The sequence below is a fragment of the Sminthopsis crassicaudata genome, chromosome 1 (genome assembly GCF_048593235.1).
Source record: "Sminthopsis crassicaudata isolate SCR6 chromosome 1, ASM4859323v1, whole genome shotgun sequence".
NCBI lineage: Eukaryota > Metazoa > Chordata > Mammalia > Dasyuromorphia > Dasyuridae > Sminthopsis > Sminthopsis crassicaudata.
Genome location: NC_133617.1, coordinates 693,001,014 through 693,028,694, shown reverse-complemented (window position 1 = coordinate 693,028,694; position 27,681 = coordinate 693,001,014). Strand labels below are relative to the sequence as shown.

Here is a 27,681-nt window from a genome sequence, read left to right as displayed (position 1 = left end):
AGAGAGAGAGAGAGAGAGAGAGAGAGAGAGACAGAGAGAGACAGAGAGAGAGAGAGACAGAGACAGAGAGACAGAGAGAGAGACAGAGAGACAGAGAGAGAGAGAGGAGAGACAGAGAGAGAGAGAGACAGAGAGAGAGAGAGAGAGAGAGAGAGAGAGAGAGAGAGAGAGAGACCCAAGATCCCCCCATAACTAGAGGTCATGACCTTCTCCCTGGATCATTGTTCCTGCCTGAAAATCATGTTGCCTCCCATTCTCTGCTGCCTGTGTTCCCCATCGGACTGTGCATTCAGCAAATAATCAATGATAGACTGATTGTAGTTTGAAGATATTTGCATTGCATAACACCAGATTTTACGCAAAACCTGGAATCATACCACAGCTCCCTTTCCATTTAAGCCAAGCATTCTTACCCATTTTGGGGTTACATATCTTCAGAATACCATTTTTAAATGCAAAAAAATAATACTAAATAGGACTCCAAGAGAAACCAATTACAATGAAATAAAGATATGATTTGTTTTAACATCCAAGTTCATGGACACTCATTAAATCTATCAACAGACATGGAGCTTGGTTTAAGAAGCCCTGATTTAAATCAATCTGCCTCTCTAATTTCTACCAATTCAATTTAGTTCTACCTTCTGGATCAGTGTAATCTCTTGAGTCTACTTGGGATGTCAGTTCTCTTGGAAGAGATAGTATATTAAGTTATTATTCAAGGATACCTTAATGAAAATTAGTTTATTAGAATCTTTTTTTTAATAAATGCAGTTTCTTATATGGGAGAAGAAAAAAGGTCTCTAGCACAGAGAATTTCCAGTGAGACACCAGATCAAAGGCAGAGTGGGAGATTCTGGATAGATGGGGAAACCATGGGTCCCTGGGAACTTTTTGTGCTACAGTGATACAATAGAATGGCAACAAGAGTTTATATAATGGTGCCAAGGTCAAATCTGGGCAACTTTGTAATTTTACCATTCTTTATCAGAAGGAGGAAAGAGAGACAGTCCCACCCATCATTCTATGAATTACCAAGCAGTCCACATCAGAAAAACAAAATAATAAGGCTGTCCACAATGGCTTCTGTTCCAAACCTGAGGTAGCCCCCAGAATCTGAAAGTTCCCACTCAATAATTAATCACAGAGTTGGAAGGAACATTTCAAGTCCTATCATCTAACTGGTATACAAACAAGAATTGCCTCTAAAGCATTCCTGTCAAAGACAAGTCATCCAGTCGCTGTTTGAAGGTCTACAATGAGGGAATTCACTACCACTTGAGGCAGATCTATATCTTAACAAGTCTTTCTATAGGTCAAGCCAAAATGTTCTTTTTTAACACTGCTCTCCCCTGTTCCTAGGGCCAAGTATTCACAGGAGCCTGCTGGCTTTTCTTCATAGCCTGTCTCCAAATGAGAAGAAAATGGTATGGAAAGATAACAAGGAGGGATACATTTTCCAGACCACTGAGATCACAGGATCTTAGATTGAACTGGAAAAGAATTTAAAGGTCATCTACTCCAACATCCTCATTTTACAGAGAAAAAATAGAGGATCCAAGAGATTAGTGGTTTTTCTAGTTATAAGTCTAAGACAGCATCTGAATCCAGCAGCTCATCCTGACTGAGTCCAGTATTCTATACTCTATGTCAGCTGTCTCTCCTCTCCCTCACAATGTTTCAGGTGTTTGAGGAAACCGAGAAAAATAAGAAATTAAGCCATTTCTAAGCAATGGAGAAGCAATTTCCCAAAATCCACTGTCAACCAGCTTCTCCTTAACAGAAGGAGCCATGGTCCCCAGAGAGAACAGAGACGCTTCCAGTCTTTCCACAAAGGCTCTCTGGGCAAGGCTGGCTCACCTGGTGTCAGAAAACTCCAGATTAGTGACGTTGAGGACCCGTTTCCGATTGGTGCTATAGTAATAATCCACAAACTCCTTCAGTTTCATCTTGCAGTCTTTCTGCTTGGTGACATCGGTCACATCCACACTTCTCTCTGGGCCTGAGAATTCAAGCAAGAGACAGATGAGCCCCTATCTCTGGTACCAGAAGCCCAGAGTCATCAGGTCTGACCAAAGAATCTACAAAACCCAGAGAGATGAGACTACTGTATGAGGCAGTTCAACTTATACTGGAGAAAAAGACACTCTTCAACCTACTGGACTTGTCATCAGTCTGTTGCTATAGATGGGGATATAACTACCTCTTATGTGGTTGCCAACAAGTAACAGGCAAATGCACAACACAGGGAAACATTAGAAGCAGCAGCAGTGAGATGTTACTGTCTAACAGGATTCTAGGGCTCTGGATTCTAATTCTGCTCTAAGTCAACCTTGTAAATTAAGATTAAAAACCCAGGATGCTGCCCTCTAGGGAGGTTCAGGGCTTCAAGAACCTCAGGATATGCCTCGAGCTGGTAATTCTTTGCAAGGCTGCACAACTGACCTTCAGCTAGTTCCACTGTGCAACTCTCCCCATATGCTCAGGGTTGTGTAAAAATGTCTTGGACAAAAAGAGGTCACAAATGGAAAAAAGTTTAAGTAGCCCTAGTCTAGATAATATTTACTCTCCTTTCAGGTTATGAGGATGACTAGCAAGCAGCAAATTAAGGGGATCCTGAAATCCCTCCCCTTTGAGAATGAGTCAGAGTAAATTAAATTCAATGCAATACAATAAACATTTATTGAATTCCTACCATGTGACAGGTCCTGACAAAGGCAAGGAGAAGACAAAGACCAATATGAAACTATCTCTGTCCTGAGAAAACTTATCTTCTACAGGGCGGAAACAACATGTGCCCAGATCAGAACGACAAACACATGATAGTCCCTAGCAATTTCATCTCTGGGGTCCCTCCCTCTGACTGGAGGGTAGAGGGATCCTCCCAGAAACTATTTTTAAGGAGGGTGCCCAGGCCAGTCATCTCCCTTTCCGTCGTGGCTCCTCGCAAGTCACCTTCTTTCTACCCCACTCCACTTCTTTTCAGCTTACTTGTACTTGTCTTCATTAGAATGGAAACTTCTCAAAGGCAGAGAATATCTTCCATTTCACTCATATTTGAATTTCCAGTACTTACCATAGTACCTGGCACACAGTAGGCACTTAGTAAATGTTTATTAAATATTATTGGATACTAGAGATATGCAGAAATATGCAGCTTCCTTCCCAATCACTTTGCCATCTACACCAGAGATCTGACCCTGAGGAACTTCTGCTCTGTGACTTCATTCTCCTCACTGATGACTGCCTTTGGATCATTTTTTCAGAAAAAGAAACCCTATTCATGTTTCACTTTACTACCTCTTCTCCAACCACCTCCTCCAGTCTTCTCATTGTTCAAGTACAACCTTCCCACACAGTTCTGGAATATGGATCATGATCAAATTGATGCCCATATTTTATAAGTATGTCAGTCTAGTCACTTATGGCTCCATGTACCATCCCTGTAATTTTGTTACTTCGCTGGCTACTACTTCCATACATGAATTGTAGAACATAAACTTCTAAAAAGCAGAAATAGTTTTAGCTTTGGTATTTGTACTCTCAGCACTTACCACAGTGCTTGGCACGTAATAGGTGCCTAATAAATACCTTTACACTCATTCAATAACTTATTCATCCATCTAGCCAACTATCTACTCATCAATCCATTCATTCATCTGCATCAATCCATCCATTCCTTCATCCATCCAACCAACCATCCACCTATTCATCAATACATCCATCCATTCATTCATTTAGAATGAGAGACTGTGTATGTAAAGGCACATAGGCAGAAAATGAAATATCAAGTAAGCCAGAGAACCTGGAACATAGAGTGTATAAGGGCAAGTAATGTGAAATCCTCGAGGAAAAATAAGTCATATATGGAAGAACTTTAAATAACAGAGAAATTTGTATTTTATCTTAGAAGCAATAGGGAGCCACTGGGACTCAAGTACAGGAGTAACATTATTTCCCCAAGTATATATTCTCATTCTCTCTCCTCTCTTTCTTCTTTCCTCCTTTCTCTGCCTCTGCGTGTTCGACTTTCTCTGTTTCTTAGCAAAAAAAAAAATGCTAAGACATTAGGAATAACATTGGCAATTGTGAAGGGTAAAATGGAAACCATGGGGATCAGAGTCCCAAAATAACTTTACTCCAACTTCTACTATGCTACTTCAGATCAAATCTGCATACTTTTATTAAGTACCTTCTATGTGTGAGGCACTATAGAAATAAAAAGACAAAAAATGAAACTGCCCTCAAAAGAGCTTAAGTTCTATTGGGAATAAACAACACGTAAGCAAGTAAGTAAATACAAAAGGAAAGAAGGAGAGGAAAAGAGGGAAAGGGGAAAAGAAGGAAAAGGGAAGAGAGAGAAAGGAGAGGGGAAGAAAGGGAAAGGAGGGGAGAGGAAGAAATAAAGGAGGGAGGAAAGAAAAAAGAGAGGGAAGGAGGGAAGGAAGGAAAAAAAGAAGGGAAAAACAAATAAAAATAACAATAAAACATAGATAACGTTACATTTAAAACTAAGTATGCAACTGGCAATATCCTTATGTACCAATTAGTGACCCCATCATTTCCATTTGAATTTGACACCACTAGTCTACGGGATTCACTGACTGTATAGAAAAGATGAACCAAGATAGATTTTTATGCTGAAAATAGGTTTTCAAATAATTCTCACCTTTTCTATTGCTTGTTTGTTTTTAAGTGTTTTTCACACTAGGGACCAGGGGCCCAGACTGCAGGGAGAGCTTAGAGGATTGCAGGGGTACAAGAGCTATAAGAGTTTCAGACACTTGCTTGGTAAAAGTAATGGGGGAGAGCTACATTGCATCCCAGGTGAACTGCTTCAACTATCACCTCCTGATAAAGTAAACGCTTTGTGCTTTGGGTCTAGAAGTTATGCTGGGCATATGAAGGAATCAATTGGAAAACTAGAGAAATATGAGGGAAGGGGGAGGGAAAAAAGGGACATCACTGAAAAACATAGAAGAAAACATAAGGAAATTCCTATAGAACAAAAATGAGCAGGACAGTTTTGTTACTATTATATTAAGTTGTCACTTAAAAATTATATCTATAATAGAAGTCTGTAGCTTCATAGACAATCCTCTTTTCCTTTTCCATATATACTAAAATATTCATGTTTTTATATTTAGTAAGTTCATAATGAAAATTGTTATATATAAAAGGAAGACTTTAAATATCTCAGGATGGCTTATAAGGAATTCTATAATGAATTACATCAAGTAAAAAAATGTTTTTCTAAAATGAAACCTACAATGTCTCTACCTTCTCCCCAGCTGATTTCCCTTTCCTCCCTTCCATTCATTCCACATTGTAGCTATACTTGCTTAATTGATCTTCCCTATACACAATATTCCATTTCCCACCTTGACACCCATGCCTGGAATGCTTTCCCTCTTTACCTTCAGGGTACAATCTCCTACAAAAGGTATTTTCTGGTAACACCCTCCTCCCCCAGTCCCCTTATTCCTCCTAAATTACTTTATATTCACCTTTTGATACATTGTGTATTACCTATATTTTATGTATTACACTATCTTATACATTGTGCATGCTATTCGAGCCCAGACCACGGCCATGCCATGTAAGCTCACTGAGGGCAGGAACTATTTGTCTTTAGTCTGCGGGGACCAGTGTTACACTGGAGCACGGGGCAGTGACTGAATCTCTGAGCGCACTGCTTTGGGGAATTCCATGATGAACCTTTCTTTATCCGTGCGGGTCAGCCTCTTCTCTGCAGTATATACTCTTACAGAGTCACAGAACACAGAGAGGTCAAGCGGCTCTCCCAGGCTCACACAGAACTTAGACCTCCCTAGGGCCAGCTAGCTGTTTCTATTCCCCACAGTGGGAGCACTGCAACTAGGAGGTGCTGAGTAAAGTTTGGACATATCCCCTCTTCCAGAAACGTTCCCTTCCTTATGTCAAACATGTCTGTTTTAAAGTATGGATCTCCACAAATCACACAGGACGCAGACAGGGCTCGCAGCCCACGTCAGCCAGAAGCCCCCCAGGACTGATGAGTGCAGTACCTACCCACATAATTCTCAACGTCACTAACGTAAAACGTCGGGGCTGGGACAGCCAGCCCTAAGCCATCCTTCTTGGGGACCAGGATGGGCTCTGTGAAGCCACGGTCCTCCAGGTAGTCCAGGGTCAGCTGGCTGCCGGGCACTTTGACGACGACATCATCGGCACTGAAATGGGGGAGGGAAACACCAGGCTTACTCGAGAAGACACGGCCACTCATTCCCAACACCCCACCATGAGCCCCCGTCCCTCCCAAAGGGAGGTGTTCCTGAGGGCCCAGAGACTGTCCTTGGCTGCGGGGGGGACCGCTCAAATGGTGAGAACCAAGCCTAAGAACCGGCAAGTTCACATGCAGGTGGCATGGCAGGGCAGTAGTTAGGGAATAGAGAAGCAGCATTAGGACACAGAGCCAGAGAGACCTGAGTTCAAATTATCTCTTCAGACACTTCCTGAGCAAGTCATTTAACCTCTGGCTGCCTACTTGTGGGAATCTCGGGCTCCTCATCAATGAGAAGAAAAATAACCCTGATTTTATAGGATTGCCGTGAGGATCAAAGTGAATTACAAATCATTTTTGTCTGCAAATCCCAAAGGCCCTTATAAACCCTAGCTAATGCCATCCCTTACATTATCATCATTATTACTATATGGCTCAGTTAAGGTCATGCAGGTAACAATGGCGGGGCTGAGCCTGGAATTCAGCTGCCAGAGGTTCTTCATCGTTTTTGGGTCACAGCCCCCTTTGCCAGTCCGGTGAAATCTACAGGCATCTGACTCATGGTGGTAATTAAATATAATAAAATATATAAGACTGAAATACAGCTATAAACTCATTTTTTACAGTCCTAGAACCCAACCTCCATCCTGGTCCTTCCCCCACCCTGGACGCGTGAGGATGCTGAGAGCAGAAGGGGATGCTAACAGCGGGCACAAAGCTAAGGAGGAGAAGAATTTAAATCTAAGTCACTAAGCTCTCCTGTCGGCCAGTCGCCCAAGGCTTGATGCTCCCGTGCCCTGCTCCTGCAGTTAGAGGAGGTCCAGGCCGGCCAGCAGTTCTGGAGCACTGTGACTCAGAGAAAGGCTTCTCCTCCATCAGCCAGTTCACCGCTCATTAAACATCACCAAGAAAAATACCCTCCCGTGCCCCCAGAGCCCTGGCAGCGGCTCCTGAAAGGAGAAGGAAGAGGAAGGCGCAGAGCTGCCCTCTTGGCTCCAGGTCCCCGGCATTGAACAAAGCCGGGGAGCTCGCGGGGACTCACTGCACCCCAGCTGGGGCAGGGCTCCGAGAAGCCCCCGTTAGCTCTCAGGCTCCAGATTGGGTTGGGAAAGGCCCGGTGGTGACTAATCCTCTCCTGCCCTCTACTGTGCATTCCCCAAACTACAGAAGCCAGTGCAGGACACCATCTCCCTAGAAGCCCTAAGCCAGAAGTGGGGGGGTTGGGGGGGAAACGATGGTAGGAAGGGGAGGGGGGAGAAGGGGAAAAGTGACCTGTGAAGGTCACAAGGAGAAAAGGCATCAGAGGCAGGATTAGAACTCAAGGCTTGACTCCAAAACCAGTGTTCTTTCTCTACAGTCTAGGGGAACGTATTCTCCATGAAACCCTTCTCTTATAATATTTGTAAAAAAAAAAAAAAAAAAAAAAAAAAAAAAAAAAAATATATATATATATATATATATATATATATATATATATATATATGTATATGACAAAATAAAGCGTGGGTCACTGCAGTAACTTCCCACAAATCCACCACTAGCCCAGAAGCCAGTCTACCACCATGGTTCCTGGAACCATAGAGTTAGGCTTGTTAGAAATGCTGAATGTAATCTAATCCAACCTCCCCTCCCCTTTTTTACAGATGAGGAACTGGAGCCCAAAAAGATTTACGTCACCTGCCAATGTCCCTGTGGAACAAATGGTGCAGGTGAGGATGCTGGGATGCGAACATAGAATCTGTGTCCTTTCCACTATAAGAATCTTATTGGGCTGAGTGAGTGGGAGGGGGGACAGATCCCTGCTTTTTGGTTTGAAACCTGAGAACAGATCTATCTGTAATATTTTCCCTGCTAGGGAAAGAGATTAGAGGAAGGGGCTACAAGGTTCTCCTCAGGATGAGTTGGCTTGATTGTGTTGTCTGACAGAGCCTCCCTGTATCAGATGATATAATATTTGTAGAATACTCAGTCATGTCTAGAACATGGTGTTAAATAATATTGTGTGAAATAAATGCTTGTTTCCTTTCCCCCTCCCCCTAAAGAATCATAAAAGGATCTGTAGGAATTAGGATAGAAGGGAAATGTAGAGATCATCCATTCTGGGGGCTCATAACTTGTTACCCCTTAACTTGGAAATTTTAATACTTTGATAGCTGTATTTCAGCAAGATGGGTTTCCTCTGTCACATAAATTTTATTTTTTGTTTTTACAAATATTATAAGAGAAGGGTTTCATGGAGAATACATTTCACTAGACTTCTCTAAGAAGTCCATAACAAAAAAGAAGCTAAGAACCCTTGATCTAGTCCAATGTACTCATTTTATAGATGAGGAAACTGAGGTCCACAGAGGTAAGTGACTTGCTAAAGTTCCATATATGAAACAGTCTTCTGACTCCAAATCTTTCCAAAACTTTACTTTCTACCCATGAAGGCTGAATTGAAGAGAGAAGCTAGGCAAAAGATGGAGAAAGGGATCGCAGCCATCAATAGTGGTCAGCTACTGAATGAACAAAGAGAGGGGAAACTGGATTATTGTCTCTGGGGGACATGTTATTGTCACTGGCACTGAAGGGGACACTGGAAAGGCTGCTGGCAATGGCACTGGAAGTTTTGAGACTTGCAGAAAGTTCATGTAGCCTCTCTGCCACTGTTTCTCCTCAGCGAAATACAGAGGTCGGATTAGATAGCCTCTGAGGTTGCTTTCAATTATGTGTGATCTGAGAAGCTACAGTACAATCCTCAAGAGCATCCCTGCCCTGAAGATCTCTGGACCTGAAGAGAAGAGTTGAAATAGAACAATTGTCCCACCCCTTTGTATAGTGCTTCCCAGGGTGCAGAGAACTTTCCCATCAATTATCTTATTTAATCACCAGAGCATCCCTGTAAGATCAATCAACCAATCCACAATGATTCATTAAGTGTCTATCAGATGCTGGGCACAGAGTGAGTCTCTGGAAATACAAATTATGAAGTAATCTTCATTCTCAAGGATCTTCTGTGCTAAAGGGAGTAAAGCAGGAGTGAGATAAGCAGAAAAGGAAGTACTATAGCCTAATTTTACATATGAGGAAACTGAGTCCTAGAGAAGGTTAAGCCATTTGATGAAGGCCACCTTGCTAGTCAAAGATAGGAAAAAGTCCAGACTCATGGTATCACTTCCTTGCCACTCCAGGTGGTCTCAAATACAGGTGGGGAAGAGCCCCTGAAAGCTAAAGGAAGCATCTCTGTTAACCCTTCCCCCATGCCACATAGGGAGACAAAAAGTGATTAGAATTAAGGGAAACATTAGGACCATTACTAGCACATGGGAAATGGGAAAGACCAAGAAAAGAAAAGCTCTGAAGTCTCCCCATCTTCCCCACACACAGAGATTTTAACCAGCCCACATTCCTAATGAGACCAGGAGTCAGGGACAGAACCATTGCTCATTCCATGGATCAACTCCTCCAAGGGCAATAGAGAATCACTAATCATCCAGGGAATTGTGGAATTGTGGAAATAGCACTGAGTCATACAAAAAAAAAAAAAAAAAAAAAGCTTCAAATTACTAATAGTTAGAAATGCACATTTCAAGTAATTTGGAGGTGCCATCTCATACTGATCAAACTGGCAAAGTTGACAGACAGAAAATGGCAAATGTTGGAGGGTCTCTGGAAAAATAGGCAAGTCAGTGTACTACTATTGGCAGGATTAATGGATTGCTCCAGTCATTCTGGAAATCAATTTGGAATTATGCCCAAAAGTTTACTGAACTGTGTGTAATCCTTGGCCCAAGACTACTGATACCAGATCTATAACCCAAAGAGATCAAAGAAAGCAGAAGAGGACATATCTTAAAAATACTTGTAGCAATTTTGTAAGTAGCAGGACTGAAAATAGAGGTGGTACCTAAAAAATTATGGAATATGGATATAATAGAATACTAATGTGCTATAAGAAATAATGAAATGGATGATTGCAGAGTAACCTAGGAGGACTATCTGAGGGAACAGAAGCAGGAGGGTTTCTATAACAACCACACTGTGAAAACAAATCTCTTTGAAAGCCTTAAAATTCCTGATCAATGCAATGACCATTACAGAGACCAATGATGAGAGATGTATCTACCTCATAAAACTAAATATATAGCATGAGACATTCATTTTTGGACTTGGCCCATATGGGGTTTGTTTTGCTTGATTATATATATTTATTATAAGGGTTTTTTATTTTTTTTTCCAATAGAGAAGGGGGAGATAGGAAGGAGAGAAAATAAAAATAAATGCTCATTTATTGAAAGTTTATTTTTAAAGACAGAGCATTAGATTCAGAGACAAAGTATGTTGAGGTCTTGGATATGTTATGTATATAATACGTTAATACATTATTTCATAATAACATAAAATGAACAAGTTGAATTAAATGGTTTCTGAGGTTGCTTCCAATTATGTGTGATCCAAGTTGCCACAATAAAATCCGCAGGACCATCCCTTCCCTGAAGACCCCTGGACCTGAAGAGAAGCGAGAGCTTGAATAGAACAATTGTTCTACCTTTTTGTGTGGTGCTTCCCAGGGTGCCAAAAAGACAAATCATTTCCCATCTCTAGGAAAGTTTATTTCCCTGTAAAATGAGAGGGGTTGGGCTACACAATTTCAAGGTCCCTTTCATTTCATTGATCTCCTATCATTTCACCAATAAATCTGAGCAGAGGAAGTGGCCCGTGCAGCCTTATTCCCACCCACTCATCTTCAGGTCTGCCAGTCAGCATCGACTATATGGAGGCAACTTTCCCAGGTTCCCATTTTCAAGGTCAGCAGAGCCAAGCTCCTCATCACTACAGAATTGTGTTGGCACTTTAACCGCTGAGCACTTTTTAAAACTCTGATGGGATGACAGGTATTAAGGAAACTCCCATAACTATAACCACTCAGGGTTAAAATGATCTTTGGCTCCAAATGGGCAACTAAAAAGTTTTCTATGAAAAGTGTTCAGATATGCTCTAACACACACAGCCAGCAAAATGCCTGAAATATGACATGGAAAAAAAAAGGCTGCAAAAAAAAAAAAAAATTAGGGACTCTACAAAGTCCCAGGCTGTTCTGGCCCTCCCAGCTCAAAAACAGCTAAGGATTCTCTTTCTCCTAAGTGTGCAAGGATTTAAGGAGTTATGCGTGAAGCTTGCTGAGATCCCATGTATGCAAAAATTATAGTAGCATATTTTTATAACAGAAAAGAACTGAAGGGAAAAATGAATGCCTATTAATTGAGAAATGACTAAACAAATTGGGATACATGAATGGAATACAATATTTTTTACTGAGGCAATTGGGGTCACATGACTTGCTCAAGATCATACAGCTAGTAAGGAACTGAAGTCCTCCTGACTCCACAACCAGTGCTTAATTAAATACTATTGCACGTAAGAAATGAGGAGGGGGAGAATTCAGAGAAACTTTGGAAGATTTGCATGAATTGATTTAGAGCATAACCAGGAGAATAATTTACACCAAGGCCACAATAACATAAAGGAAAACACTATTCAGAACTCTGCTTAATACAATGTTCAATCATAACTTTCAGAATCAAGAGACATAGAAGAAGCATGTCTACACTGATCAGAAAAGAGGTGGTTTACAATAAGGTAGAAAATGAGTTCAAATCCTGTCTCAGATACTCAACATTGCTCTCCTGGCTTCCTAACTTAACATCTGACTGCCTGGGTGTCCTCAGCTGTAAAATGAAGATAATAGCGCTACTTCTCAGAACTATTGAATGAATGAATAGTTGCAAAGCACTTTGCAAACCTTAAAGTGCTTTATAAATACAAGCCATTATTATTATTATTAATTTAAGAAAAAAGACTTCTATTTAGGGTGGCTTGGAGGTGTGTCAGGAAGTGATGAAATTGATTTTAAAACCTCAATAAAACATTAAAAAAAAAAAAAAAAAAAAGACCGATTTGGAGTCATAAAACAAGGTTTAAATCCTCAGTTTCTTTATTTTCCATGATCATATCCCTTGATATCTGACCTGTCAGGTCCCAGATGGAGGCCTGGGGCAGGATTAGTCCTGTACAAAATATGTTGGCAAGGGTTTTCCTTGACCTCTGGTTCGGGAAAATGTAAGACCTAATGTCTGATCTTGATTCTTTTTAAGAGAATAAAGTTTAAGACATAATAGAAAAAGAGGATAAAAAAAAGTGTTCCACCTCTGACCTCACTGAGCCTCAGTTTCCCCATCTGTAAACATCACAGTCCTTTCCTCTCACAGGTCTGCTGTGAGGTGTGAAAGAAGTAATGGGAGGAGCTAAATGGTGTGGTGGATAGAACACCAGGCTGGAGTCAGGAGGACCTGAGTTCAAATCTTCTCTCAGATATTTAACACTTCCTAGCCTCATGTCATCCAAGAAAGAAAGAAGGAATCACTTTCCTGGGAGGGAGGAAGGAAGGAAGCTAAGCTCACTGCGAACTTTAAAGTGCTATATTAATTCCAGTTATCATTACCAAGTTGAAACGAAGCTAACCATTATCCAGAAGAGTGCCTTATAGGCACTCGTGTCACGCCTGACATGAAAGGGAAATCTAATTCTGTTTCACTGGCTTTATTTACTTATGATTCAATTACCTCTCATGGTCCTTCAGGGTGAGCACAGGCCCTCCCTCAATCTCCAGCCCATGCCCCATTCAACTCTTCGCAGAGGAAAGACATCCTTATTCTCCTAATTCCGAGGGGATGAAGAGGGGCTAATCCCCAATCCCAGGAAGCAATCCTGATTTGGCAGCTTCAATCAGAAAGTGATTCCATGGGGTTAAGGGGGAGAGAGCCTTCATATTCTTAAACGCAATTCATATTATTTTTTAAAAATCTCTCTCTGCCTTACCCACAAGCCCAGCCACCTCCACCCCCCTCTGCAGACATCCAGATTCCAATTTCCCTATTAGAGACAGCTGAGTTTTCTTAATCACAGAACCACAGAGCTATCAATAGGAGGATCTCAAGATGATATCCTGCCTCACTCCCTTCCTTTTGGAACATAAAGGCCCATCCTACTTCTTAGGCAATTCAAGTCCAAAGAGATTAAATAATTTACTCAAGATAGCACAGCTCCATTGGCAATGGAATTAACTGTTCTTTAAACTGACCTGTTTATAGCTAGATAACTAGACCTGCTCGTTTTAAGCATAAGGCTGTCTCTTTGTAAGATTTAAAATGGGAAAAGACTTTGCAGATCACAGAGCCACAGCATTTAGAGCTGGAGGACATCTCATAGGCTTTTGAGTCCAACCATTTTTTTTTTTACAAGTAGGAAACTGAGGCACAGAGAGGCCGTTGAGTGCGTAAGTATCTGAAGAAGAATTTGAATCCAAGTTCAGCACCTAACCACCGTACCACACTGCCTCTAGGATTCATTTTCTCATGCTACAAAGGAGGAAACTGGCAGCTATGAAACTTAGTTGAGTTAATCTGGATACCACCAAACACACACTCGACTAGCATCCCAGTGGCATACTGCCCCTTTGGTTCCCCATGATCCCCTTACTTGAAAAGGGGTGAGAGCTATCTCCATCCCCCCAATCCAGAGTCTCCTACAACTGGGGCCAGGACCTCATAGCCACCCGCCCTCGTTGGCCTGTACCTACCTGGGGAAGGTTCGGCTCCTCAGCTCTTTGATGAACACTTGACTCCCATTCTGGACAGGTTTGACATCTGTCGTCTGCCCAGTGTCGTGCTTATGCCAATTTCTTTTTTTTTTCACTGGAAAAGAGAGAAGATAGGATCGATAAAAAGGAACATGGCAGAAGTCACTACTGCAGCCCCTGGGAGGGCAATTCAAATCCCCCTGCAGCACTCCCAGAAAGTAATTCCTGGCCCCCCAAGCTCTCCATGTGCTCCAGCTTCCAGCCTCCTGGCTCCCCGGCTGTACATGGTGAGCAATGATGAGAGAGTCAAAGATTTGGAGCACAAGTGCCTCAAAGACCATGTAGTACACTTGTGTCACACTCAGGAAAGGGGCTGCTGATGGATGGATGGATGGACGGATGGATCCCTGCAGAGCCATCTCCTGACTTAAGAAATCACATACTAACATTATCTATGCTTTATTGTATTGTTATTTATTTTGTTAAAAATTTCCCAGTGACATTTTAATCTAGTTCTGGCTACACTTGGGAGTGTAAGGCCATAATCATAATCTGATGCTTCTAACTTCGGCATTTTACAGCTCAGGAAACTCAGGACCATGGCGATGAAATGACTCGCTTAGGATCCCACATTTAATGCCTCAGCAGCAGCAAGATAGGAACTAGATCCTCGAACTCCAGAGGTAGTATTCTTCCAAGCCTCCTCTCCTCCAGCCAGGAATGAGAGGACTGTGTGGGATTGGGACCACAGAGCCAAGGCTAATACTTTTCACAGGAGGTTACAGGAGCATAAGAAGCACCCTCTGGTGCTATTTTTCATTTGGAAAACCATATCTATAGAATACACAATGGGCAACAGATGTATGTGCACAAGTTTCCAGTGGCTTTAGTGGTCCACAAGCAAATATACTATTCTGATTCTAACCTAACACAGCAAAATTAATTTTACAGAGTCAGAGAGCCAATATGAGATATCTTTAGTAGGGATAGAATAAATGAATTCTCTAAGCACCATATGAATACATAGAAATCTTTCTTTAGGTCATAAAAGTATAAGCCCTAAATTCAGATCTGAAAAGATACCTGAACATTATTTTAAAAAGAAAAAAGATGGGGGAGGAAGCATCTTCTAATGAGAAATTGATACTGGAATTTTCAGGTGGTGGGAATTAATGACAATTTTTCCATCATTCACACCTTATTATTTCCAGTAGCCAGACTCCTAATAAAACATCATCAGCTGATATTTATATAGTCTTGTGCAGTTTGCCAATTACTTTTCTCATGTAAAGCTGTGAGGCTAAGGAAATCTCCTTTAGGATATTCTAGAAAAATCAGAAATGACAAACATTTCTTGGCAAAAATGCTAAGCAGTGCTTAGCATTGTGCTTTGGCATATAGTAGGTGCTTAATAAATGTTTCTTGATTGACTGACTGATTTATTGATTGACAGAATACAGGTTTTGGAAAGGATGCCCCCACGGACTAAGACTCAGCATCTCACAGTACCCAAAGGATTTGAAGGTTCAAAGAATTGCAATAATAATTAAGCTGAGAGAATAGCAGACTGAGAGGTGATGTAATAACTGCTTTCAGAATACTGAGAGTTATTACATAGGGGATGGTAACCAACTGTGCTCTATATCCATTGTGGGAAAAACAAGAAAAATCCTGACAGTAAAGACATTAACAGAAAACACTGGGAACATTAATCTAATTTCTTTCCCTGGAGATGTTCAAAATTAGGGTAGACAACAATCTGAGACTGTTTCTGTTCAATTGTGCTGGAGGCAGGGGAATGACTGAGAGAATGGCCTTTTTCAGTCCCTTCCCCCTCGCTCTCCCTCATCCCCGAGCTTCCATCTCTGACCACTCAGAATTCCTCTTCTCATACCACACATGAAAATCCTGCAAAGAATGAAGCCTTCTGAACGACTTCCTCCACTACCCCTCAGGGCTCTGTGATGGCTATCCAGATGGAGATACTAAGACATTAATAATTAGTACAAACTCTCCGGACAAAGAGACCCCAAAACAAACATGAATGTCTTTGGAAAGAACAGTATGTACAGAATCATAACAGCCGGAAGGGACCTTGGTGACCCCGGGCCAACTCAAACCTGACCAAGAATCCCTTCTCTAATAGCTTCTAGCACTGAGGTGTCACAATGGCTAGAGCACCAATCCTGGAGTCAAGAAGATCTCAGCTCCTGCCTTATATACTAGTTGTGAGAAGCTGGGCAAGTCACTTTACCTCTCTCTACCTGCCTGCGTTTTCTCATATATAAAACAGCAGTAACAATAATATCTACCTCTCAGGGTTTTTGTAAGGATAAGATGGGATAATATTTGCAAAGTGTTGGGAAAATCTTAAAGCACTCTCTAAGGATATTATTATTATTATTATTATTAATCATTTGTATTATTGTTGTGTTATTATCATTATTAAAGTCCTGTAATGAGGAACAAGTCATTCCCTTTTTGAACAAGCATAATTGTTTGAATGTTTTTCTTGATAAGAGATGAAACGGACCTCTCTCCCACTCCCACCCACACCCTTGGTTCTGCCCTCTAAGCCCAAGAAATTTTAAAATGATAAAATTATGAAAATTCATTGAGCTCCTAAAACATTGATGGGAGTGCCCATCCATAGACACACACACCTCTTTCTGCTGAGTCAGACACTGGGAGGAAATATTCTGCCAGCACAACCCAGAGAAGTCTGGCGTGCATGAGAATCATAAACAACCTGTTTAGCAGAGAAAAGTTTAGCCGGCAGAGGTGAAGGGCTCATTATCCCCTATCCGATTTAGGATAATCATTAAAGGGTGATACCAGAGTCAGAGGATCAGGTCTCCTCTCTGGACATACTAGGGCTTGTAACCCAATACCTGCTGGCTGGCGCTGCAGCTGCCCCGGCGTCTTATGTGGGTTCTGGTCACAGGTGACTCCGGCTAGCGGACGACACGCGTTCTCTCTACTGTAAACCCCCTCAAGGAAGCTTTTACAGGCAGGGTTTGTGGGCTCTTCTGCAGCCTGCCTTGTTCTCTAAGATATGAAAAAGCTCAGAGAACTGAGAGATGGAGAAAAAAGGGGAGGCGAGGAGCCCACGGAACCACAGCTCCCTACCTTCATCCTAACATCAGGAATGAGCAGACATGGGAAGCTCGCATGAAAGATGGAACTGTGAGTGCTTGGGCTCACTTCTGCTTCTAAGGCAAGCCTCTGCTTGCTCTGCCCATGTATTACTCAATCATATAGTGCTCTTTAGAGAGCCCAAGGTTGAAGGCCATTCTGGCCTCTGGAGCCGGGGCAGCAAAACTAAATCTCCACAACCATCATGTCTAGCAGGAAAGATTCAGAGAGGGCTTCACATACAAGGCTCAGTTTAGGGGCCTTGAAAGAAAGGGAGAATGTCTGCAGATGGGGAGCTGAAAGGAGCCTGTTCCAAATATCAGACACAGTCGACAGGAGTTTACAGATAGGAGGGGAGGGCAATTTAGAGGATGAGTCAAAGGGTGATTTGATTCAAATGCAGAAGGAATGAAGGTAAGTAGTGTGAAATAATTTTGGAAAGGGAGATTGAAACCAGGTTATGTACACCCTTGAATGCCAAAGTAAGCTGTTTGTATTTATATTCAAAGGTCAGATTGGGTCATCATGAAAGATTTGGGGTAGGGGAATAACATGATGAAACATGTATATTAGAATATTTCATAGGATGAATGGACTTCAATAAAAGACCATGCCCCTAGGAGCAACCCATATCTGAGTGGGCCCAGAGGCTCAAGTCCGTTCATTCCATAATTCTTTTGGTTTGATTTTGGCTTTTTTTTTGGGGGGGGGGGCTTAACTGGGGTTAAGTGACTTACCCAGGGTCACATAGCTGAGGATATAAGAAAAGGGAAAAGACAGTGCCTGTCCTCAAGGATTTCAAAGTCTAATGGAGAAGACAAGCAAACAGCTATGTACATCTAAGATATAGATCAGATAAAATGGATGGAGGTGCTGAGATTCAAAAGGACCTGGAAAGCCTTGTAGAAAGATAAATTTTAACTGGGACTTGAGGGAAGCCAGGAGGTGGAAATGTCATGAAAAATTTGCTTCATTTGACTACACATAATAGTTACATGGGTTTTCTTTTGTTTCTGTTCAATATGGGTTGGAGGGAAGGGGTGAGAGAGGAAGAGAAAATAAAAATTTTGTTTTAATTTTTAAAAAGAAAGTCACAAACCCAAAGATACCAACATTAGGGATAAAAATTCATTATTCGGAAAAAACTGTTGGGAAAACTGGAAATTAGTATGGCAGAAATTAGATATGGATCCACACTTAACACCATATACCAAGATAAGATCAAAATGGGTCCATGATTTAGGCATAAAGAGGGAGATAATAAATAGATTAGAGGAACAGAGGATAATCTACCTCTCAGACTTGTGGAGGAGGAAGGAATTTATGACCAGAGGAGAGCTAGAGATCATTATTGATCACAAAATAGAAGATTTTGATTACATCAAACTAAAAAGTTTCTGTACAAACAATACTAATGCAAACAAGATTAGAAGGGAAGTAACAAATTGGGAAAATATTTTTAAAAACAAAGGTTCTGACAAAGGTCTCATTTCCAAAATATATAGAGAACTGACCCTGATTTATAGGAAACCAAACCATTCTCCAATTGATAAATGGTCAAAGGATATGAACAGACAATTCTCAGAGGAAGAAATTGAAACTATATCCACTCACATGAAAGAGTGTTCCAAATCACTACTGATCAGAGAAATGCAAATTAAGACAACTCTGAGATACCACTACACACCTGTCAGATTGGCTAAGATGACAGGAACAAATAATGATGAATGTTGGAGGGGATGTGGGGAAACTGGGACACTAATACATTGCTGGTGGAGTTGCGAAATAATCCAGCCATTCTGGAGAGCAATTTGGAATTATGCCCAAAAAGTTATCAAACTGTGCATACCCTTTGACCCAGCAGCGCTACTACTGGGATTATATCCCAAATAAATACTAAAGAGTGGAAAGGGACCTGTATGTGCCAAAATGTTTGTGGCAGCTCTTTTTGTTGTAGCTAGAAACTGGAAGTTGAATGGATGCCCATCAGTTGGAGAATGGTTGGGTAAATTATGGTATATGAAGGTTATGGAATATTATTGCTCTGTAAGAAATGACCAGCAGGAGGAATAGAGGCCTGGAGAGACTTAAATCAACTGATGCTGAGTGAAATGAACAGAACCAGAAGATCACTGTATACTTCAACAACAATACTGTATGAGGATGTATTCTGATGGAAGTGGAAATCTTCAACAAAAAGAAGAGCCAACTCACTTCCAGTTGATCAATGATGGACAGAAACAACTACACCCAGAGAAGAAACACTGGGAAGTGAATGTAAATTGTTAGCACTAATATCTGTCTGCCCAGGTTACATGTACCTTCGGAATCTAATGTTTATTGTGCAACAAGAAAATGATATTCACACACATGTATTGTACCTAGACTATATTGTAACACATGTAAAATGTATGGGATTGCCTGTCATCGGGGGGAGGGAATAGAGGGAGGGGGGGATAATTTGGAAAAATGAATACAAGGGATAATATTATAAAAATATATATATATAATAAAAATTATTAAGTAAAAAAAAACAATAATAAAAAATAAAAGGAAAGTCACTTTGGTGGATGGATTAGAAAAGGAAGACATTCAAGGTAGAGGGGAAAAAAATTAAGAAACTATTATAATAGTTCAAGGGAGGTGATGAGAGAAGAGGATGGATTCCAACTGTTGTAGGGAAGAAATGGATAAGACTTGATAATTGACTGGATTGTTGGGGATGGGATGGGGAGTGAGGAATAAAGGATGACTCCGATTTTATTTGACTAGAATGGGTATTTTGCTTTCAACAGAAACAGGCAATTATAGAAAAGATTTGGGTTGAATAGTTGGGACAGGTGGTGGAAGAGAGAAATATTTCAGACATGTTGAGTCTACAAGAGACCCATATGTGTTTGGATGCCCAAGCAGTTGGTGATGTGGGACTAGAGCACCAGAGAAAAAAATCAGAGCTTAAGATATACATTTGGGAGTTATCTTCATAGAAATTGATGAAATCTCCAAAAGGATCAATAAAGATAAAGATAGAGAAATGAAAAGAGGGCTCAAAAAAAAATGTGTCCAGAATGATGGTGGCACAGGGCCATCAAGAGAGATATACCATATTGTTTTAGTATCTAATATATACTAGATATTTAATAAATGCTTGTTAATATATTAACAATCTAAAATAATATGAGACAATGGTGAAACTTTTGTCCTCAAGATGCTAACTTCTAATGGGGCATATACAGAACACAAAAGCAGGTCTAAATAACCTAGGGGGTTGACTTTTGACATGGCCACAGGCTATCCATTTGGAAATGTCCAACTGACAGTTGGTGACCCAAGAAGAAAGAAAAAGAGAGACTACATCTGGGACTCATCTATATAGATAATAACTGAACTAATGCAAATTGATGAAGTTTCTAAGAGGTCACTAGAGATCAAAAAAAGGGCATAGGACAGGGGACTCCAATATGATGATTCTGAGTCTTAATAAGAATAGGGACATCATTAAGTGAATTGTGGATTTTGAATATTTGCATGTGTTGACCTTCAAATGATAGTAGGACATCCAGAGATTCAAAAGTATTAAGAAATATGAGAGAGGAAGAATGGAAGCTTAGAAGAGATTCACTTTTTCAGCTGGGGAGGAGGGGATCAAGAAAGATCTCCCGTGGGAGATAATATTTGAGTTGGGAATGGAAGCTAGAGAATCTAAGAGACCAAAGTGAGGAAAGAGTACATTCTAAGCAGAGGCAGTGCATTCTGGACAAAAGCAGAGAATAAAAGACTAGACGTTATATAAGTGGAACACTGAGTGAGAAAGAGGTAGCAAACCAAGAAAGAGAGCTTAATGACAGAAGTCAAGAGAAGGAAGAATTTAATAAAGGAAGGAGCCAACAGTACAATATTCAAGAAAGGAGGAGAGAAGAAAATACCCAATGAATAGATGTCCAGGAGGTCACTGGTGACTTTGGAGAAGACAAATTTCAGTACAGTGAATCCTGAGATGGAAGGGTCCCAAGAGCTTGAACTCAAGTCCTCTAACTAAAAAGCCAGCATTCTCGCCATCATTTGCTCTCTTTTATGATGTCAACCTTTGCCGCTCTGCATGTAAAAACTAAAACAGGGTTGGTTCAAAATCAGTGTCATTTACAGGTCTAGGAAAAAGAAGAAAGTGGAAGGGAAGAGTCTTAAACGGGCACAATTCAGGCAAGTTATAGCCCAAGGAGAGATGGACTCAGCCATCATAGCTCTCCTTTCTCTTCAGCCACCTTTCTTTATTGACTTCTACTGGCAGTTACTTGGAAGGTCCTCCTCTTCAAAAGTGGGTATCCTGACTACATCTGCATGATTCTTAAGGAAAGATACTTTTTTTTCTGGTTTGCCTAAGAATCTCATAAATGAGTTCAGAAAACCTTTACTACCTAACCTCACAAGATTATGTGAAAAAAGTGCTTTGTAAAGCATAGAGTAATATTATAAAAGTGAGCAGAGGAACAGGGAGGAGAAGAGAAGGAAGAGGTCTTTTTATATATCAATGTTATTAAGAGAATCACAATGAGACATACATCATTTCCAGCTCATTTTCTTGGAATATTCATACTAATCAATATGATTGGCCTTAACTACCAATATCAAAGAAGAGCTGGCTCTGATACAGGTACAAGGAGAAAAGAGGAGATAAGAGGGAAAGGAAGTGGAGGAGAGAGGGAAGGGATAATTTGTCGATGTAAGAGGAAATAACCCATCAGTGTAGTTGTTCTTTTAAGCACTTGGATTCATCAGAGGCTATTGAAATAGTGATCTGGTCCCTAACATACATAGCATCATCTATATACGTGGCTAGAAAATGTTCTCTCTTTGGACAATTTCAATATCCTAAAATAACAAATCATTTGGAACTAAAAAAAAAAGGCAGGAAACTATTTTTGTAGTCTTTGAATAAACCAAAAGAAGGTAAACACTGAGTTACAACACATTTTTTTAAATTCAGATATCAATCTGGCTCAAAGTCCAATTTTTGCTTTTACAAACTCATTTCAATATAAGATTTTTCCTAAAAATCAGTACATATGTTCCCTGTAATCAAAAGATAAGCATATTGCTTTACTTTAAAAAAAAAAAAAAAGAATTGAATTTTTCTTGTTGTGATATATATTCTCACTATATAACCCAGCAAAACTATCTCCCCGTCCTCCCCTATTCCCTTCCTCTGTCTCAGAGATCAAAGATTTGAACAGTTGGGAATTGAAAACTGACTGACAAGTATCTACTTCTATCAGCTTGGTTAAACATAATAACCCTATCATGGCTGAGTAATCTGAAGAAGGCATAAAACATCAAAATAAATCACAACTTCAAAATGGATCATGTCGACTTTCTAAAAATGGAAGCTGCATCTGAGTTATGGGGGGGAAACTTGCCTTGGAGCCAGCCCATGGAAGGGTCCAAGCAGAAGCTGGTGGGCCACCTGTTGGGGATGTTAGAAAGCATTTCCCCGCTGAGCGGGGGATGTGCTAGCCGGCCCGCTAAGATCCTCTCCAGCTCAGAGGTGCTATATTAAGGTTATCACCAACATGGCTTCCTATGTAGCTGTCCATTTCACAGAGATCCATCTCATAGACAAGGGGAACCAAGGATTTGATGAGTTCTTGGTTCCTTCACAGCAGGAAGGCACTATTTATAACTGGTCTCCCTGGCTAGTAATTTAAATTGATGCAAATCAACTTGATTTAAAATTCCACCGAAGGGAAAGTATAAATTTCCTTTAGTTTCCATAGGCTGAGACTCCAGAGGGTGTTTCAGCCTCCTGTTATTGACAAGGAAAAGCCTTTGCAGATTTGGGACAAAGCAAAGGGATTGTGGATTTCACGTCCCAAGAAAAAGGTGCATGGGATTCAATACTAAGCCACAGAGAGAAAGTTTTTTTGCTTTGTTTTGTTTCTGTAATAAAGAGTAAGAAAGTGGAAAACGCCTTTCTCATTAAGCATCTGGGAAACATACATCAGAGAAGGCATGAGCCAAAAGTATATTTTAGAAATCCACACACATTGCATAACTAAAGCAATCAGTGTGGGCCTCTCTTCACTAACCTTGCAATTAAATCTTGGCTACAAACGACGAGCTCTGGAGCTGCACCTAGTCATTTTCATACACAATTGATACTGTTTGATAACTTGACTTGTGCAAACACATGTTTGAATAATGGCTGATTAACAAACGAAGCAGAACAGCATCTCCAGTTCCTGCAGAGCCCAGGACACAGGAAATGGAGCACAAGCGTGTTCTGGCTGGGACAGCTGGAAAAAAAGCCTTGCTGGAGTCTTGCCCTAATACTATTCTGAGGGTTTTGCTGGGAAGGCTGCCTACAACCTGGATCTGTGGGTACCTGAATCAGCCCTCCTTACTCCAAATCTCATCCTAGGGATACATTCCTGGAAAGACTGTGTAAAGCAATTAAAATTACATTTTAGATGCACCCAAGAGGCTTGCAAAATTTTTTTAATTCTATTGTCTGAATCCTTTCAGAAGGCTGGGCTAGAATTAGGGTGCATCTACTGTGTATTGGTACTGTGCTAAGGGTTTTTTACAAATATGATCTCAGTTGATCCTCACAAGAACCATGGGAGGTGAGTACTGTTATGATCTCCTTTTTACAGATGAGGAAACTGAGGCAGGCAGAGGACAAATGACTTGCCCAGTGGCAATAAGAGTAATAATAGTAGTGCAGTAATAGTACTTGACACTGCAAGCAAGTACTGATAATGAGAAGATAAACATTGCTATTATTATGTGTCTGAGGATGGATTTGAACTCGGGTCTTTCTGACTTAAGATCCTGAGCTCTATCCATGGCATCACCTAGCTCTTCTGCAATGACTCTGGCATTTATTACCTACGTGGCCTCCTGGGTCTCAATTTCATCATCTGTAAAATAGGAACATTGAATGAGAAGATCTGCTATCCTTGGTGCTCAAGAAAGGGCTACATTCAGGGAAGGAGTTCCCTCCAAGACTGGTAGGCTGGACAGGTGGAAACAGCCATTTCAAAGACCTGAGCTCCATTTCCCTCCTCTTAAGGTTGAATCTCTTTGAAGAACTTAAGGCGAATGAGAAAGCAGAGACAGAAATCTGTGACAGTGACAACACAATTTTGAAGACAGTCAACATTGGCCAAAGCTGGGGATGCTCCTCCCCACTCCTCAGGCCCACCATTAGACCATAAACTCCCTGAGGGCAGGGCTGTGCTCTGTTCAAGCTCTCCATCACCCATCCTGCTCCTTAGAGGTACTTGAGAAATATTTTTAAACAGAATGGAAGGTGAGGGAGGCTAGTACACAGGCTAGCACAGTGAATTAGTGAGGGACTCAGAATGAGATTGGAGTCCAAATCTTGTTTTTTGAGTAGCTTAGATCACATTATCTCTCAGAGCCTCAGTTATCCCTTGTGTAAAATGAGAATGAGAGTTATCAAGTGATTCAGATAACATAAAGTACTTTGTAATACTGAAATTACTACATGAATGGTAGTTAATAAAGGAGGAGGTTCCAGTAAATTATCATTGTTTGGTTGTTTCAACTATGTCCTCCCTTTGGTGTTTTCTTGGCAGAAAGTGATTTGCCATTTTTTCTCAAATTCATTTGAGGAAACTGAAGCAAATAAGATTATGCAACTTATACAAGATCCAGTATATTACCGCTAACTTTAGGCCTTCAATCTTCCCATAATATCCTATATTATTCTTTCTTTTTTTTAAAGAGACATATTGTAAAAACTAAATTAAATTAAAAAATTATGATCTGGAAATTAATGTTATAGCATCCCCAAGGTTTCAGAAGCATGAGTCTTGGTGAAAAGGCATCAGGATAACCTGAGTATCAAGGTAAATGATATCAACAAAACCTAAAGGTAGAAAGCAAGATAAGCGGGCACTCTGTTCTCTGCAGAACTTCAGAAGGGAGCAAAGTGTCTCAGGGGTTGGGCCAACAATGTCCCTTCTCTGCTCCAACAAGGATGGTAGCAACTACCACCCTTGGGGCTGAGTATGCAGAGATGCTGGTGGCACAGTGGATGAAGCACTGGGCTTGCAATTAGGAAGATCAGAGTTCAAATGCAGCTTCAGACACTTACTGGGTGAGTGACCTTGGACAATGTGTTTGCTTGAGTTTCTTCAATTATAAAATGTAGATAATGAGAGCATCTACTTTCCAGAGCTATTATGAAGATCAAATGAGATATTTGTAAAGTGCTTTTCAAACCTTAAAGCGTTATCTAACTGCTAACTGTTGTTATGAATAGCCAATAATTAGCTCATAGCATAGTGAATTGCTTCTATTCCTACTTAGCCAGAAAGGCAGTTCATTTTTTTTTAAATAATAGCTTTTTATTTTCAAAATATATACAGAGATAATTTTCAACGTTCACCTTTGTAAAACCTTGTTTCCAAATTTTTCTAACTCCCTTTCCTCCACCCTCTCCTCTAGAGAGCAAGTAATCCAATATATGTTTTTTTTTAATGTGCAGTTTCCCTATGTATATTTCTACATTTATCATGCTGCACAAGAAAAATCAGATCAAAAGGAAAAAAATGAGAAAGAAAAAAAATAGAATTGAACAAATGTAAGTGAATGACTCAATGGGGCAGTTCATTATTAAGAATCAGATCTTATATAAGATCTTATATAAAGGTCTGTAGACGCACAGTGCTCTAGTGTCGGATGCAACTTTCAGGATCACCTAATCCTAACACCATTCTAAAATGATTCTCCTCTGAACCCATGTCTTCTGAATCTAAATCAAGTTTTCTTTTCTCTCTGTCCTGCCGACCCCGAGAGTCTAGAGGATGTGAATCAGCCACAAGGCGTTGCTGTCACAGTTCACGGATTTGGCTATAAGGAGAAGTCATCCTCTCAGTCAGGGAGATGGTCCTTCTCCGTCTCTGGTAGAAACACTGGAGAGGGAGGAAAGAATCTCTGAATCGCCATCTGTATGAGCTGTAACAGAGACCTTGGAAACCACTACTGATAGAATCACACTTTGCGAGTGGAAGGGGCCCTCGGAGGCCATTTAGCCCAAACATTCTAAAGATGGGGAAGTAAAGGCCAGGGACTTGTACAGTCGCCCAGGTCTCAGTCCCCTGACTACAATATTTTTTTCATTGTATAATGGTGCCTCATTTTCATTTAGGGAAACTGAGGTCCTGAAAGAAAAAGATATTTGCTCAAGCTGATCAATAATAAAACCAGGAATGAAATCCAGTTCTCTTATCTCAAAGACCAGAGACTGCACAGTTTGTAGCCCCATATGCCCCCAATCCTAATGTTCACCCTGGCCTACATGCCAAAATGTGAGGGGGAAAACAGGCTTGTGCCTTTCTATTTATTTAAATCCCTCAGCAGGTGGAAAAAAAAAACACAAACAAATAAAAATGCCCACTTTCTTCTGTATTCCTGAATCTGTCTCCTGCAGCTCATAATTCCGGATGTCCCCAGCCACCCCGCCCAGATTTTCCACCCGAGCTGCTCTCACAGGCAGCAGTTAAGCCTTAGGCAGCCAGCCACCTGCTCCGTAGGCTGGCCTGGAAGGGCTTTGAGTCACCTCAAAGATATGAAAAAATTGTCAGACCGCAGTCCAGGCTCAGATTCTTCAAAGGGGGGTTATTAAGTTGTGTTTTGTCCCCGTATCTTTTAAAATCAACCAGCACGGTGAACTCTCTGGATAAGCACTAATAAGCGTCTGGAAAATGGCCCCTTTTAAACCATGGGCAACAATCTTTGCCTGCTTCTTCTACTTAAAAGCATAATGAAAACAATCTGTTAATTAGTTCCCCCAAAGCAGAAACATTCCACTCTCTTAAAAGCTCCAAACTAGGGGGTCTGGGTATTAAGGTAATTAAAGAATCCAAAGAACTTCTACCAGTTGGAAAGTCTGAAGCTTCCCAGAGTTTATGTGTCAGCCCAGAAAATTAAAGAGCAAGCCCTCGAACAGGTGGGAAAGCCTTCAGCCCTGTGGATGAACCCGGAGCCAGGCGGTAGAGAAGTTGGACAAAGCAGAAGCAAAAAGTGTACCGGGGAATGGGGGAGGGGAGCAGGCCACGCCACATGTTTGAGAGCACAGGAGCAATGGGGCTAAAGTCATACAGGCCACTACATAGTACATACAGCATAATACATGCTACTACATACTACATACAACATACTACATACAGCATGATACATGCTACTACATATACCACACTTCATGCTACATACAGCATAACACACGCTACTACATACAGCATACTCCATGCTACTGCATACTACATACAACATGATACATGCTGCTACATACAACATACTACATATACCACACTACATGCTACATACAGCATAACACATGCTACTGCATACAGCATACTCCATACTATTGCATACTACATACACCACACTACATGGTACATACAGCATAATACACACTACTACATACAGCATACTCCATACTACCGCATACTACATACAGCACACTACATACTACATACACCACACTACATGCTACATGCAGCATAATACATGCTACTACATGCAGCATATTCCATACTACTGCATACTACATAGAACACACTACATACTACATACAGCATAATACACACTACTACATACAGCATACTCCATACTACCGCATACTACATACACCACA

At 40.8% G+C, this 27,681-nt stretch overlaps 1 protein-coding gene across 1 annotated transcript in view; it reads right to left on the bottom strand.

Annotated features, from left to right (window-relative positions):
* PHF2 (PHD finger protein 2) overlaps positions 1-27,681 on the bottom strand; it is a 190,869-nt gene that overhangs the window by 49,198 nt on the left and 113,990 nt on the right. Inside the window, 3 exon segments of the mRNA XM_074283656.1 lie at positions 1,861-2,002; positions 6,052-6,212; positions 13,884-13,998. Of these exon segments, the coding sequence (XP_074139757.1) occupies positions 1,861-2,002; positions 6,052-6,212; positions 13,884-13,998 (418 nt within the window).